At 38.1% G+C, this 17,118-nt stretch overlaps 1 protein-coding gene across 8 annotated transcripts in view; it reads left to right on the forward strand.

Annotated features, from left to right (window-relative positions):
• The window catches only part of fam131bb (family with sequence similarity 131 member Bb), a 30,929-nt gene extending 14,256 nt beyond the window's left edge, over nt 1-16,673 (forward strand). For 2 of the 8 annotated variants that reach the window (XM_056762981.1, XM_056762976.1), the window contains exons 2-9: nt 685-722; nt 3,047-3,082; nt 3,474-3,579; nt 4,600-4,824; nt 6,987-7,127; nt 8,864-9,177; nt 10,261-10,515; nt 10,712-16,672. In XM_056762981.1, coding sequence (XP_056618959.1) covers nt 3,480-3,579; nt 4,600-4,824; nt 6,987-7,127; nt 8,864-9,177; nt 10,261-10,515; nt 10,712-10,921 — 1,245 coding nt within the window. In that variant the 5' untranslated portion in view covers nt 685-722; nt 3,047-3,082; nt 3,474-3,479 and the 3' untranslated portion in view covers nt 10,922-16,672. Of the gene's footprint in view, nt 1-684; nt 723-3,046; nt 3,083-3,473; nt 3,580-4,599; nt 4,825-6,986; nt 7,128-8,863; nt 9,178-10,260; nt 10,516-10,711 lie in introns of all 8 variants that reach the window. The other 6 variants (XM_056762979.1, XM_056762977.1, XM_056762984.1 and 3 more) reach the window with 6 other exon arrangements.
• Nucleotides 16,674-17,118: the final 445 nt, after the last annotated feature.

Here is a 17,118-nt window from a genome sequence, read left to right on the forward strand (position 1 = left end):
GCGAACCTCTTATCATGAAAATTATGTTTCATGCAGTCTGTAATGTTGCCGTGTTTAAAAGTAAGCAGTCTGCCACATTGTAGAGCTGAAGGTGAATGAATAACAAAGTTATTGGCATGGGAAAAAGGTAGTCGACTCTGAATCGACGCAAACGAGTCGTCTCTAGTCTGATTTGCGAACCGCCGCCGATTTATGTCACTACATATAGTCCCCGCATACGTTTTGCTAGGACTGACCGCGAAATACTAATGCACATATATAATTCATTATGTACAATACAATAAGTTTTGGTTGCAGTTGTTTTATTAATGTACTTCCTTTATCATAAAGTTACTAGCAATTAGTAACATTAGTATCAATTTACAAGAACCAAATAAATAAATTAACAGAACAGAGTTTAGTCTAGTTTATACAATTATAAACTTCCTCAGCAAAAGCTACCAAACCGCAGCACCACCACGCTTGGCATACTCCAAAATGTAAATAAACCACAGGTATTAACAGGTCTTCCTTTAGCATCCTCCCAACTTTTGGGTTACAAACATAACGCAACGTTTTTGTGTACAATCACTATTATAGCTGTTTAATCTTGTACACTGCTGAAACGTTATTTTCTATTCATCTGTCATTGTGTTAAGTCTCAAAGCATGCTGTTAGAATTTTCTCTTTTTCCTCAATTTCCAGCAGCAGATGGAGTTCCCGTGCAAAAGGATGGGGAACAGGTAAGAAACCCCCTATGACACCAACATCCACGGTAAACTAGCCAAATCTCTCAACAGAGCTGCAAACTAAGCTCTCTGACACTCCATCCCAAATTCTTGTAAAAAATGAGCAGCAAGACACAGGGCAAGAAGTTAGAAAATTATTCAACAAGAAACAAGAAATTATTTCCGTTCAGGCAAACGCTCTAGGTCTCCCCCAGAAAGACGCAGTTAGCACATTAACCTAGCGAACAGCACGCAGTTTGGTGCTTCTCAGAAATGGCTCGTAATTTTGCTGTTATAGTCATTAGCATTTTGTTTTGTTTTAAGATTGTGCAGTGCAAATCCCTCCAAAGAATAGACCCAGAAAACAGACTTTTGCTGTCGTCTCATACAGTGACATTGGTGACTGATTCCGGGTCTGTGCTTAAGATGGTGATTTTGCTAGCTCTGTAGCTCAAAATGGAATTAGCATTACCATTGATACATCACACAATCGGCTTCGATTTCTCCTTCTCTTTTCTGCCATTATACATACAGTTGCTAATCTAGAATGAGCGAGCACATAAACACCAAGAAATGTGTCCCTATTTTCAAAGATTGTGGCTCTTCAAAAAAACCTATAATGTTGTTTTGATGTTGTTTTGACAATAGTAGTCAGCATCCGATTCAAGCTACAATTGCCATTACAACACTGAGAGCTAATCACCCCCGGCAACCCAAACCCCACAACCAACCCTAAATACGCTTCAGACAAAACAACCACTTGCCTTTTCACTAAAACATCTCTGTAATGGCAAGTAAACACGTCTCTCTGACGGCTTTCCTTGAACCCCAGTGTTTACCATGGATAGTCACATTAATACATTCTCTCTTTGCATAGATCATGTCTGCAGACTGCATTTGTTTGATTTATGACTCAGCGTTGTTGTTATATCAGATTGTATAACAACCACACACAATCTCTTTTTATAAGTAGAAATAGCACAAGCTTTCCTCACAGCTTTTACATATTTATCCATTAGACTGTGTGTGCCATGGGTGTGAAGGCATAGTTTTCACATACAGTAGATTATAGAAATAGAAATAGCTTCCTAGAGGGTTTCTGTGACTGTCTGCCAAAACCTTAAAGGCTTTTCATTAGTGGCTCCTGCTGCGGCAAAACACAGTTTCTATTGCTTATACTTCATCCTCTTCCAACTGTGACAAAACAAACTTCAACTATCAAACTCAATACTTTAAACTAGACACATATCATAGTAGAGGAGTGTTTAGCCAGAAATTAGATCAGCTCAGCAGTAAACTCCTATGCTTTCATAAAGCATTGTGAAGGATGTAATCAGTTCTTTTCACTCGCAAAAATGTATTGAAATATTTATTTATTTTAAATAATTTTTGCATGCCCTTAAAGTCTTAAATATGTAATTTTTCTGTGATTACGTTCACAACATTTCATGAAATAAATAGTTCTTTGACTCTTAAAAACATATTTTTTCCTCCAATTTTCAAACACTTCTCTGCAAAGCTTTATTTATGTTTTTGCTATGTTTAGAGGACACACTCACTCTTAGTAAAAATTGACTGAAGACCTACAATCTAATTTTCTCAGTGAAATCAATTATATACATCTTGAATATAAGATTGTAAGGAAGTGTACGTTTTAATGTAATATTTTTACAACATATTTTGATGCTTTTTCCATTTAATATAATATCAGTTTAATATAATATTTTCTTATTCCCATTATAATTTTCTATGGCAGAGTAAAAAGTTGACTTTTTTAGGACTATAGACTATTCAAATCAATAGACAATCTTTTTTCCTGTTCCCCATTCATTTCTCATTCATTTTTGATCCCAATTTTATTTTATTTACTTTATTGTCATTTTTTTGATGGTTGATCAGGTTCACAGTTGGAACTATATAATTTTTTTTAAATATTATAAGAATGGGAAGAAGTAGGTGTCCCCTATGTATGTTTCAATACAGAAGGGACCCTCATTTTCATGAGGGAAGGGGCTTTTATCTAGGGAGCAGAATATCTTATTAAGCTTACCCAGTTAAAGCTTCTTTGTTAAAGCTTTGCTTTGCTTTCACCCCTGCAATATATAACAACAAACAAACAACCAAACAAACAAAATGAATCATCCTCTATTTCACCTCCCACTTAGTCTGGCCAATAATTCTGCTTTTCAGAATTAGATTTTCTCTCTGTTTTTTTATTTCTCTATTTCTCCTTCTACGTCACAAGTTTTTTAAAATGCCTTATTCTGTCACAATCCCTCTCTCCCCCTTTTTCTGTGGCCGTCTCTCTTGCCCATCCCTCCTTCCTCTTTCTCTCTCAGCATGGCCGAACAGACTTTTCATGGGATGGAATCAATGTAAGTGTTGTGAATATCATTCCTTCATTTTACTTTACTTTCGTTATTTTCCTTGATTCACAGTAGATGTCTCCTATCTCACATCCCATTCCTTCTTTGGATCTGTCTCTGTTGCAATGATTCGTTGGTTTGCCATAGTAGTAAGATACTGGTACAGATGTTGATGACAAAAAAACTACACTTCCCATCATGCAATTGAACAGATATTACCTGGCGGTCTGCTGGGAAGTGTAGTGCTTCACAACCTCTGCTCCACTGGTCTGACGTTCTGTCTAACTTCTATTATCACCATTGCATTTCACCTCTGCTCTGGGGCACCTTCTGCTCCATCAAAACCTTCTGTCTTTATCTTCTTTCCTTTTTTCTTCCCCATTATTTTCCTTCATTTCAGCTGTCCATGGAGGACACAACCTCAATCCTTCCTCGACTAAAGAAGCGGAACTCCGAAGCCTATGGAATTGGCGCTCTGGCTAAGTCATCTCTGACAGGTGTGTCAGGTGTGTGTCTGTCCTGTGAAATGGTAAATTGACATGTTGGCTCCAGATTGAGATGGAGCCAACATGGAGCCTTGTGGGTTTCCCTTTTCACCACCCGTTTCCATTTACGCTCCAATGGCTCACACCATTGGTGAAGGATCCCGATAAAAAGAGATCCCTAAAAAGCGAGACCCTTCCCAACGGGCAGTACCATTTTATCATAAGTGGTGGTTGAGGGGAGGTGTAGGTTTTTGTACGTAAAGTGCTTGTGGAGTGAAGTGTGGAGATCAGTCAGTGTGACGTCTTGTTATATTGTTGTTTCAGAGACTCCTGTATCTGTGTTTTTCTATTAATGTAATGTGCGGTGGAGTGCAGTGAAGTCAAGTCAGCGTGTAGATTTCTCTGACATGTAAAGAGCCTCTTTATGAACTTTTCATGTTCATGTAATTCATGTTCATCATTTCATCATATCTGATGTCTAAGCTTGCGAGATTAGCTTTGGGTATTTGCAGTAATGCAATGGCATGAAATATATAGACCTTACTTGAGTAGCATTGATTTTTTTAGCTCAGTATCTTATAAGGGCTCCAAACAGAGTTTACTGCGGTTATCAAACAGATCATTACAGCCGGCGTTCAGCCAGTTACAGAGACTTGCAGTTGATGCACTGAATACGGCTTAGTAAATAAGAGAAAAGCACTTAAATGTTGGAGGCGGTCTGGTTTTCTGTGTAGATATTCATTTGTGTAGAGAAATATCTTTCCAGCGAGCCAAACCTCATTCCATTCTCCAATCAGAATTGTATTACTGGATGTATTTTTCCATCATCATCTACATATAATGTTATTATTCGCAAACATTTCCTGATCTCAGACAGACTCCTACACATTAGCAGGTTATACCTGTTTCCTTTCATTTACTTAGGTTCCATCCACCTGATCTCACATTGCAAGCTACTTCCCCTAATTTCCTCTCTTACAAACTTCCGTCTCTGATTTAATGTCCTTTTCATCCACCTCTCTGACTGTCCATCTTCTGCAGGAGTGAGTCGGTCTATGAAGGACAAGGTGACGAAGCCGACATTGATGGCACAGGGACGAGTGGCTCACATGATTGAGTGGCAGAACTGGGGGATGCAGACAGTGGGCGCAGGGGGCAGGGTAGCAGGACGCACCTCCAGCCTGCACCTCCAACAGGAGCGCAAGCTGGAGAACGATGCTTACAGCGACCTCAGTGATGGTGAGAAAGAGGCCCGCTTTGCTGCAGGTGAGTCGTAACTTATGTTTTAAAATGTGTAAAGGAATTTACATCTCTACCTTTAGATGATAAATAAGTTAATGTTCTGTTGTTAGGTTACATGTTTAGTTTGACATTGTAATATTAGCATGCTGCATTTCACAGGCAGTTCATTGTATGGCATCAAGTGCGAAAAATATTACTTACCACACTCAGTTTACCTGCTCCCGTCTGAAGGCAGTAAATCAGGATGAATGCATCATCATATCTTATTTATGACTGTGGGGGTGGTGCGAATGTGTCAGGGATGTTTGCTGCCATCTCTTGTTCATGATAGCCTATTTGAAATGATGAGTCTTGCTTATTTCCACAACATGGTGACAGAGATTAGGGTTTATATACCAGAAAAATTGATGGAATTAAAGAGAAAATGTTTTGTGTCCTTGAATTGAAGACATTAATCCTCTAAGGCAGTGGTTCAGGTACGTGAAAGAAATTTAAATTTAGGAATAAAAAATGAAAATCAATAAGTCAATAAATTATGATAATAGTATTGTTATATGAAATTAGGACTACACAAATATGCAAAAAAAATAATTCATACATTTAAAACGCATTTCAATTTATAAGAGTTATTTTTTGAGACCCGGACCCGGAATCAGGAGCAGTGTCTGGGTGCGAAATAATGCAAGTTAGGAAAGGTTGCGGTTAAATGTTAAAAAAATGCTACATACAGAAATGTTTATAAGCAATAAACCTGCTTGGGGACATCAGATATAATAACTGTCTGACTCTCATTTCACTGTATTAAATGCAAAATGTTGCAGTCTGGTCAAGGGGTACTTGGCTTGAAAAAATCATAAAAAGGGGTATTTGAGCAAAAAAAGTTTGGGAACCACCGCTCTAAGCTGTTCAAAATATCTGGCTTTGAGAAACTGACTAATGGTGACGTAAAATCCTTGATATCTGTTTAAGGCAGAGCACTCATAGTACTGGGACAAAACAAGCAAAATGTTTAGGTAAAGGAAATATGTCAAATTATTATAAATGTTAAAGACCCACTTAAGTGCCTTGAAATGCTAAACATCGTTTTCGATGCATCGATCATTTTGACTGACACAGGAAGTTAGGGCGGGACATATTGCTTGGCCCCGCCCCCTTTAGAACTAACCAAACGCGTTTAATGTACTTAACTGTTTACTTAAAAAATGGTATTTGATGAGAAACTGAGATGCAGAATGATGCAGTAAAAATCATTCATGTGTTTTGGCTCAAGCCAGAAACTTTACATTTTGAATGCATTTATCTTCTAAATGTGTGTTTTTTCAGTGTTTTTAATCACAGTGGTTTATATATTTTCTTGATGTTCCTACTAAAAGCCAAAAACATTTGAATCTTTATTTCAAGGGGGTTTAACAAATTCAGTAAATGCTGATGTTTTTAAAATTTAATCCAAAGTGGATATGTCAGTGAGAGAGAAGCAGTTGTAAACGCAATGCATGTAAACAGAGAAATTAAATAAATGTGACTCAAATTTACTAACAGCTTGCGGCAGCACAAATGCCTCTTTTGATGAAAAAAATTCCTCTCTGTATATTTACTTAAGACACACAGTGAAAATAAGTGCTGAAACAGCGTGGCCAGCTGTTTTTGCGACTTACCTTATTGCAAATGCATTTGTTGGAGTTTCCTCTTCAGATGCAAACTTTATGGTAGTAGAGTATTTAAAAGAATTCTGAAATGTGATTTACTAAAGTTTGTGTCATTGTACTGGTAAAAAAGAATGTCTTCATTTTCTGCTCTTGGTAGATTGCGTTGGTCATTATGGGAATGACATATTGCGCTTGTGTTGTTGCTCTTTCGCTATTTAGTAAATCTGTTTAGTTATTCTGTCCCTTAAAGTCATGTTATTGTAATTATTTATCCCACAGAACACAAAGAACATTCTGTAAAAATGTAATCTTTAATATTGACTAAGTTTGCTCATGTCAAAATTGAAACAAAACGGTTGAAATCAAACTTTAATCCTCCGACAATATTATAAAACTTTAGCCTGGATTTGCAGACTGGGTCACCATTCATCTAATCTGTGTATTTATACATTTGACAATCCTGTTCCACCTCGTTTAAAAAAATGCTGGTAACTTTAATATCTACTAATAACAGCCTGCAATAATCTTAAATCCTCTCAGGTGTGCTTCAGCAGTTTGCCATTTCTGAAGCAACGCTGCTGGCCTGGAGCTCAATGGATGGAGAGAGCACAAGCGTCGGGTCTAACCAAGGGAGCGTTGCCCACCTAAGCGAGACTAACCAGGAGAGCATCACCAGCAGAGGTAATACATTTCCCAGAATGCACTGGAAGATCTAAAGCAAAGCAGCACTCCCTCGCAACTATCAAATAAAAGCAATGAAATAACAAGGCATCTGATCTTCCAGCCAGCTGTGTGAACCGTGTTGAGTTATCTCATTCAAGCAACAAATTATAAGTATTTATAGCCCTGACCAAATCATTGACAGGAAACAAAATGAAAATGAGAACAAAATGAGAATTCTTGTATTTTTTTATTCTTGTATTAAATATCCCTGTTCACTGAAAGCCCCCTGCGGGGAGGCTGAAATTGCTTTATCCAGTTTATTTTGAATTCAGCGCACATTGGGTTTTGAATAAATTAATAGGTACAGGTCAGGAACCTGTGATTCTCGGGAGAACAAAAACTAATCCTCTGAACAGTTCACTACAGCGTTACAGACTCGGATGAGAGCTCAGGACAACAAAAACCATCTGCATGCCAAGTGACAACATGTTACAGACATGAAAACATGATAATTATGCGAATTAGTCTTGGAGAGAGAGCATTTGACAGTGGAAAAAAAATATACTCTTCAGTTTAAAAGCTCCAGTGTATTAAATTTAGCAGCTAGCTGTGAGGTTGCAATTGCAAGCAACGACTCACTCTACCTCTCCCAGAGCACTACGGTGGCTGACACAGAACTAAGATGTCGTCACGTTTTCGCTTCTCTGCCGAAGGAGAATATTTATTTATGAAACGCACTATGTAGAGCAGTTTGTCCGTTTTGGCCTACTGTAGAAACAACATGTTGAATTCCATGCAAAGGGACCTGCGGTGTTTGTAGATAGAAACAGCTCATTCTAAGATAATAAAACATAACACTTCATTATGTAAGCTCTTTATACACCTCTGAAGACATAGTTGTGTATATTACATTGCATTTCTGTCAATAGATCCTCCCTACACACAGCGCCTGTAAAATAAATAAAAATTGGTTAACATCTACAGTGTTTGTGCCACAACTGATGACAATTTAGCTTGAATTCCCCTAAATCTTTAAGTGATAAAGACAGCAACAGATGAGGAGAAATACTCAGTGGGCAGTCTTTGAGCGTTGCTATGCTACATTACAAAAGCCATTTACCTCAGTAAACAAAGAATTTCATTTCTGCCCCGCCTGAGTTCGGGTGCAATGAGAGAACACGCATTTTAATTTCACAATGTTGGCCGCAGGGGATGCTGAAGAAGGGGATTTGAATATCAGACATAGAATGTGCAGTTATTATTTAATAGTTTCTCGTAATCGGCTGTAATTTAGAAAATATCTTGCATTTGAATAAAAACGTTGAAGTCACACTGTGTGCCTAAAAGAAATTAATCAAATTGAATTTCCAGCTACTTTGTTATGAATTTGGGCAGAATATATTAAGCATCTGCTCCTTTTTAGTCCTAAAAGCACTTGGCACAAAGGTGTTATAAAGAGCTTTGACGACAGCATGACCGTAAATCATGAAGCATTTCAATTGTTGTTGTGTGGTAAGCTCTATATTTATGAATGTCTGCAGCATTTTTATCTTTTTTTTGCCTTCATTAGCTAAGAGTTCCATTAATAATTATGATTTTTATTTTCAGAGTATGCCTCTGAGAATACTTTTATTGGTCAATTAGATTTTTCAATAATGATTATAAATAAGCATCTGTGAAAGCATCTGTATCTAAAATTGTTCATTTTGTATCTAAACAAATTTTCTAATGCATCTCTTATCATTCACACACAGACCAAATGATGCATCATTCCTCTGCCGAGGTGTGGCCCCACAGTTACATCTCTCAGGGTATGTACTGCCTTTCCTCCTCTGATGCTTGGGAGCCAATCAGCAATGAGCAGTCGGGCATGGCCTCTCCCGCCACAGGCTCATATGTCATGGCGCTGGGCAGCGAGGGTGGATACGATGCCAGTGCGGCGGCTCACTTCTTGTCCCAGCAGCAGCAACAGCAGCAGTATCAGAACCAGATACAGCAGATCCAGCACCTGCAGCAGATCCAGCAATACCAGCAGCAACAGATGCTGCAGTATCAACAGCAACAACAGGTGAGAGACAAGCACCAGCTGTATCTACTCATAAAACTACGATTGCAGTAGTGCGTGAGTGGTGCATGTTTCTTTCTGCATCAGTTGTAATACAGTATTCTGGAAGAGTCGGTTGTGCCAAGTGTACCATGCAGCATTTAGAAGAAAACATCTTTAAATGCATCGTAAACCTTATCAGCGAGATCTTTTGCAATGTATGCTGGAGTGGATTACTTGAATTACATTGTTTCATTAAAGACGCCGGTGGGGTTTGACGCGGGCTCGGCGAGCGTAACAGCTACACAAACAGCATTTTCTATTCAATAAACCAGACGGTTTTAGCACTTTATAGCTACACTTTGGGGTTTCTTTTCCTCAAGTGCCATTTGGATGTAAATGTGATTTTCCATCCTCATATAAATTAGATTTCATGGCAATCAAGTTTGTTGTGTATACGGGGGCTGTTGTCAGAATTTATGGGCGCCCAAAAAAATGACATGGTCGAATCACCCAGCAGACACTTTTTATACATATTCTTTTTATTTTAAAGGACTCAATGTAGTAATCTTAATTTTGTGTATACGCAAGAGAAATAATGCCAGTGCAGTGACACTCACGCACTAGCATTGCTAGTGTTAAACACACCCACGTCTCTGCACCATCATCTCCAGTTGTAATACTAATTTAAAACCGCATCCTCCAACAACAGCTCTTGATCCATCACCACAAGACTCCAATAAAGCCCCGCTACAACAGATCTCATATTAATATCAACAACAGGTGGGCAACAAAACCACTATTCCAATTAACATCTCTCCAGAAGCCCCTTTGCATAACTGGCAATAGCTCTCGCTCTCATGGCTACAGCATCAGGTTAGACTTTAAATAATACAATTCCCAGCGGTCATTCTGGCAAGGTCCTCAGTATCAGCTACAAGAGCATTAAAAACTTAATTAATCCCATTTCATCATCTAGTCGTTAACCAGAAGCCATTGATCGCCACTATAATTGAGGTCTCACCAATGCAAATGAGGACTCAACAAATCTCATCAACCATTGCAAAAGTACTGCAACCGAAAGCTGTATTTTCTCTTCCTATGCAGCTTTTGGAGCAAAGACTAGAGAGTACCAATCATTCTTTACAAGCTACACCCAACAGCACCATCCACAGTCTGCCTCCCCTTATTCATCCCCCATTGGTGGATCTGTGGGGGGCGGGGCAGACAGAGACCTATCAGGCAGACATGGTTGGCTACATGGGGATGCCTGTAGCCGACGGATTTGTAACCGTTCCCTCTACAGAGGAGGTGACAACAGACCACTCACCTTTACTGGAAGCACAAGAGGATGAGATCAGGGTGAGGTAAAAGGTCATGTGCAATGGTACAATGACCCTCACATGTTTGGAAACTTAAAGTGATAGTTACCCAAAAAGGAATAATGACAGAATTTGTATTTTTGGGTGAACTCTCACTGTAAGGATTTATATAGAACATTGCAATGAATGAAACCATGAAAATGTAACCAAAATAACACCCAGGCTCTCTTTTCCAGGAGGAAGATGTAACGTTATATATGAAACCAGAACCAGTGACATTAATTCCATCACCAGTAACCTCGACAGGAGGAGGCAGTCCGGGCCAAGCTCCCGGTGAACCGATCACAGAGCGAAAGCCTTTTGATGTCTCACCGTCTGTCATTGAAGAGCTGGAAGAGAGGAAAGAGTCCGAATCGTCACCGGCGGACGTGGCGGCAACCAACTAAATGGCAGGAGTGACATTTCGATCAGCATAATGAAACATGATCAGTTCCTTGCTGAGAAAACAAACACTATTTGATGGAATTTACGGGACTGCTCGAACTCAAAATGGAGACGCAGAAGAAATGGTTACTGCACAGCTTACGTGAACACTGTTATGTTTTGTAAGCCTTATATTCTGGATGTTTGAAAGGAAGAGAACGGGATATGGGAAATTCATGAGAGGGAGAGACGGAAATATCAGAAGATCTGGAAGGAATGGAGTGAAAAAGAGGGAATATGAAGAACATTCAGTTAAATGTGTGCATGCTTTTACAACGAGTGCTAAACTCAAAATAATGACAGTGAAATATAGTGATAAAACAACATAATGATACAAATACGGTTATTTTCTAATAAAACAACAAAAACTGAATATATCAATGTAGAATTGCCAGTGAAACTAGCGTTTTCAACCCACACCCCTCAGACTAGAGGTCTGCGCAGGACAGTTTTTTTGTCCCGTTCCCACTAGGTTATATTCCGCTCCCGCCATGTATACACTCTTCTTTGTTTACCCGCTGTCTGATTTGAATCAATTTCTTCCCGACCGTTCCCGCTAAATTTAAATATCTTCCACAATGTCACATTTAAATTTTCACTACTGAAAGAGAGAGATAACCAATAAAGCTGTAGGTTGTACACAAAAAATATTTATTTGTATTCGTCTTGTCAAGATGCTTTTAACATTTAGCCGTCAACACAATTTTTTTTTAGCCTGATTGTTATTTTTATTTAAATTTCAAATGTAATTTTTTTTGCAACACAGCAGGAAAAGTGTAGCTGAGAAAAAGAAGACATCTGTCATTTAAAATTAAAACCAAAAGAACAAAACCATTGGCTGACCACTGCGAAATTAAATCATCTTTTAACCTACAATTTAACAAAATCGAATCTGAGGATAGGCGCAGGCTCCCTGTGACCCGAGGTAGTTCGGATAAGCGGTAGAAGATGGATGGATGGATGAATCTGAGGATCGTTATGCAAATGCTGCTTGCACGCACCTTGCAAAAAATGCATTACGCAAAAAGCATCGGTCCATGTTTGTAGCGCGTGCACAATAGTCCTAAGTGCAGACTGTACTGGTGGTTGATAAGAATGAGTGCAGACATGTAGTTCTGAAAGGACGCCCGTTCAAATCACACTAAAGTTCCTGACCGCTACCGCATTTTATTCGGAAATGTATCCCGCGTCGCAAGAAATCTGGTCGGGTCCTCTACCTCTACCTCAGACCCTCACATAAATTGTGTCTGCAACTTTCCATAGAAAACACTTACCATGAGAAACAAAGGTGCCCAGTGTGATTTGACAATATCCATTCTCTCTCTTACTCTTCAGTGCTTCACCACAGTTCTCTATCTGCAATGGAGCACGTTCAGATTTGGTGTTGTCCTCTATAACTAAATTAAATCACGTTGCAGTTGAGGGCGAACAAGCGAACCCGAAAACTCTTCTATAAAGTCAGTACATGACAACCGTGACCCGGGCAGAATAAAATTAGCAGATAACAACATTTAAAAAAGAAATTTGCAGTTTTATTACGCTGCTTTTAGACACACAAGTTACTGTGTAGTGTTTGTGGGAAGTCGGTCAATTGAAACAATCCACTGCAAAATACATGCTACACCTACATATGGTATTTAATACACCACAGACCTGAAATATACACACAAACTTCCATATTTAAGAGTTTTGTTTGGTCGGCAGGTTGAAGTTTTGCCCCTTCCAACTATAAGGAAACAAGCATATTGACACAGTCGCACATATCCCAGTACTGTCCAGGGGCCTCATTAGAGTGTTGCGAAGAAACCGTCCTAAATTTTATTTTCAGATAATTTCTTAAAGTGCGTGCGTGTGATTCATGGAACGAACGTTCTCTATCGGATGTGTAGTCTATAAATATTGAAATTTCGTGAAAAAAATCAGATTTTCGCTTTTTAATGATGTCTATTAACGTCGTTGATACAGTATGTGAAAGAGCACCTGTCAACATCCAAATCCTTTACGAGCGGCAAGAATGACCTATATTTCAGAAAACCTGCAGCACTCGGACAAGGCAAAGTGCACCCTGACGTGACGCTAAGCACTTTTCCACGTCACAGAGCGTTTTTATAAATATGGATGTTGCCGTGGATTTTTGCACACTTTTCCATCAAATCTGTGCTTACACACGTATTATAAATGAGCCCCTGGTTTGTTTCATAGTGTGCATCCTTCTCTGTGTGTCCTTTGGCATGCATGTGGTTTGTAAGTGTACTCTGGTGTCCTATACAACATTGTATAGCTATTTGCACTGGGCCTCAGTACTCTGAGCTGACCCTCAGACTGATCTGTGAACTGTGTGTGTAATGGTTTGGGTTGGTTGTAGTAAGGGGCCAGAATTGCACCATTGGAAAAAAAACGTATTGCACTTGCAACGGTTAGCTGTGTGAAGAACAGATGTCTTTTGGAGATGGAAATCATAAGAAGAATATGAGAGAAAAGCTACACTTCCCATTGTTCCGTTCCACCATATAGCCAAAATGTTCATCATAAATATGGATGTTATGTGTTTATAATATACTCAAAAAATCTGGAAATGTTATTTTACAAGGCCAAATCTTGGCAGATTCAACTCAACTTGCAATTCATTCAAGAAACACACGAATAAATGTGTTTTCTGGGATTGAACCCATGACATGTGCATTGACAACAACATTTTTAGAAACACATGAGCAAATTATCAAATTACACAGATTACTTAAAGAAACAATTTGCCCAAAATGAAAATTCTGTATTCATTTACTCACCCTCATGTTGTTTCAAATCTGTTTACATTTCTTTGCTCAGATAAACAGAAAGATATTTGGCAGAATGCTTGTAAGCAAACAGTTCTTGGCCACCAAAATTTTCTTTATATATTTCTTTGTTCTGTTAAACACAAAATAAGATATTTTGCAGAATTTAGGAAAGCAAACTGTTCTGCGGCACTTTTGACTACCATTGTCATTTTTCCTGCTATGATAGTCAACGGTGACCAAGAACTGTTTGGTTACAAGCATTTTACCAAACACCTTTCTCTTTGTTTATCAGACCAAATACATTTATACAAATTTGGAACTAGAGGGTGTGTAAATGATGGCAGAATTTTCAGTTTTAGGTGAACTGTCTCTTTAATGTCAATACACTGCGAGCCTCATAACATGAAATTGATTAGAAATACTTAATCAAGTAGTATACAATGCAAAATTTTGTCTGAAGCAAATTCACTCTGGTAACCTGTGGTTATTTTGCATTTAACTGTTTTTCTTTAGAGGAAAAAATGTATTCCATTGCTACAGTTCTTTTCTTTATATAAAGTGGAAAATAAGAACCCACACCCATGTAAATATCCTTCATCAAAGGATCAAGAAAATGTGTCCTTATGTAATGAGAAAGGGAATGGACTTTGATCCGTGTGACTTGAAAATGACCTCATGAAGAACTCAGGCCATTTGGAATTTCGAAACTGCACAGCGTCTTCCTGTTTGTCACGGTTGCTGATTATTACAGTCGCCGTGACGATACAAACTCTGTGTTGACTGAGTGTTTGTGCGTGAACAGATGTGAAACATATGCATCCTGAAGCAGGAGCGTCTGAACGTCCGGTTCAGAAACAAGGAAGTACAGTGATTACATCATTCTGCATTGTGATTGTCATGCATGATTCACTACGGATTTAAAAAAGACAACGGCGTCTACTAAACCGTTTCCGTGGAGGACGCAGTTCACCTTGACAATTGTGTGCGGAGGAAAAACGAGGGTGATATGAAATAGCATTGACATGAGGTGTTGACTTGAATGAATTTATTTATTGACTGATTATTTATGCAACGTTGGGACAATGTTTATTTTTCTACAGAATCGTGAGCAATCCCTCCTAGTGTATATGTTGGGGTACATATTCATTTACTGCTGAGCTTCTGATAAGGGTGGATTGTTGAACATCTGTGGAAAAAAGCTTTTTCTCATAAAAAACAATTGAACATTGCGTTTCTGTAATAACAATGTTTTATATTAACATTCATTATCAATACATGTATCAACTCATTTATTATTCATATGGAGGTCAATGTCATCACGTAACATTTAAAGATGGCGTCCATTTACTAATCTTGGTTGCTCACAGTAAATAATATGTACCCATTTATTTATTTAAGAATTGTATAGCGGAGGGATTTACCTTTGCAGCCTGTATAAAACCTTTGTTATATCGCGATATAAAATCCTTTGGTTGTAATGGTGTCACTCACTCTCTCTGGTTTCGGTGAGAATATGTCATGCCAACAGTCATCCATCCTCAGGATCTTTATCATTTACTCATGAAGTGAAATGATAGTCAAACATAAAAGCTTTCCATTCATAATGAGAGATTTATGTTAAGAAATTAGCTGACATGGTGTTCTATATAGAAGTTGTGGACTGATGGTTGAGGTTCTTGACCCCTTAAGTTTGTCACTTCAATCACAAAATACGCCAAACTAGAGTTAACAAGATCATGAATGTTTTTCCGAGCAAGAGCACTTAACACAGAGATGCTCGAACATGACGGCTGCTCTGCATGCAAGCATACTTCAAACATTCTGAGGAATGGATCGATGTTTGTGCTGTATTTTGGTTTATCGTTTCCCTTAAGTCGCATTTAGTAAAGTTACAATTCTTAAAGGCAAAATAAGATGATCACTAAAAAATGAATTTTCTTATATGTGTATCTGTTTGAAGCGAAAGTGCATTTTTAAAGTACCACTTTTCTTATTTTTTTCTAAGTGTGTACTCATGTATTCATATCATTCTATCAATATTTAATATGTAATATATCAAGATATCAGCCCTAAAAATGCCTCAAAGATTTCAACTGTCTTATCAAACCTACATGCCAATAACAAGTTGCCAGGTCATACAACTGCAACCAAAGGAGTGATGTCATTTCCTGTTTTATTGCTTTTTATGTAAGATAAGAAATATAAGAATGAATAAATAATACGAAAAAGCCAAATGTATTTCTTTGGATGTAGTGGCTTATCATTTGTGTCGACAGATGATTTTTTTGTACGATTCTACTGCCGTCTTTCACTACAAAACTGTCTGTTAGCATGACACTGAAACTCTCCATTGTTCTACCTCTCTCTCTTTCTGTGAACTAGTGTACTTGACTTTCTCTCTTCCTCTCTCATCCCTTCCAATGTAATCTGTCTGTAACTCTAACCTCGTGTTGTCTCCTCTTGGTGGAAGAATCGCATTCAGATAAAGTAATACTTTGGGAAAGAAAAGCTGTCATGGTGAAATTTGTTTAGAAATACTTGTAAAGGGTTCAGACTGTTTTTACATGTTACAAATGTGAGCTATATCTAGTCCCGAAATGACACACTGAGTTTATCAAGATGTAAAATAAGAAAGGCTCTGTGATACGTACTGTATATCTATGCATGCTTTACTGAAAGTCATAATGGTTCTTCCAATCCGTACTTCCTCTTACTTCATTCAATTCTGTCTCTCTCTAACACTTTCTCTCGTTTTTATAAATTTTCTTTTTCCTGCACGATGAAAACACCTTCCTGATCCTCAAGAATATTGATATTCCTCATTTTCCCAACCAATTATGAAGAACAACGAAATAAATGAGACAAAGCATAACTGTGCACTTTGTGTATTCCTTAAAGGGCTGTTTGCATTATTTGGAGGATCTATTGACAGACATGTCTATAGGTGTATAAAGACCTTACATAATCAAGCGTTATGTTTTTATTACCTTAGAATTTCTATACATACAGCACGGGTCCCCTTGCATGGAATGTTGTAGCCATGTCGTTTCTACAGTAGCCCTAAACAGACAAATTGCTCTACAGTTCGCATTTCGTAAATATGTTATCTCCTTCGGCAATGAAGCAAAAACCTGATGACATCTTAGTCCTGTGTCAGCCGTAGTGCTTTGAAAGTGAGACGTTGGTTGGAATTCGCAACCTCACGTCTAGATGTCGTTGAATTTCATGGGACTTAAGACATGGACGAAATGTATTTCTTTCTGTGCCCTTTTCAACAAAACGTCTGCATGCTAATGAGACCATTAAAACGACATAAGTATAGACACATGATATGCATCAATTGTTATAACAAACAAATATTTAATGATAATGACTTAAAATGA

Source organism: Triplophysa dalaica, chromosome 12 (genome assembly GCF_015846415.1).
Source record: "Triplophysa dalaica isolate WHDGS20190420 chromosome 12, ASM1584641v1, whole genome shotgun sequence".
In the NCBI taxonomy this organism is placed as follows: Eukaryota; Metazoa; Chordata; class Actinopteri; order Cypriniformes; family Nemacheilidae; genus Triplophysa; species Triplophysa dalaica.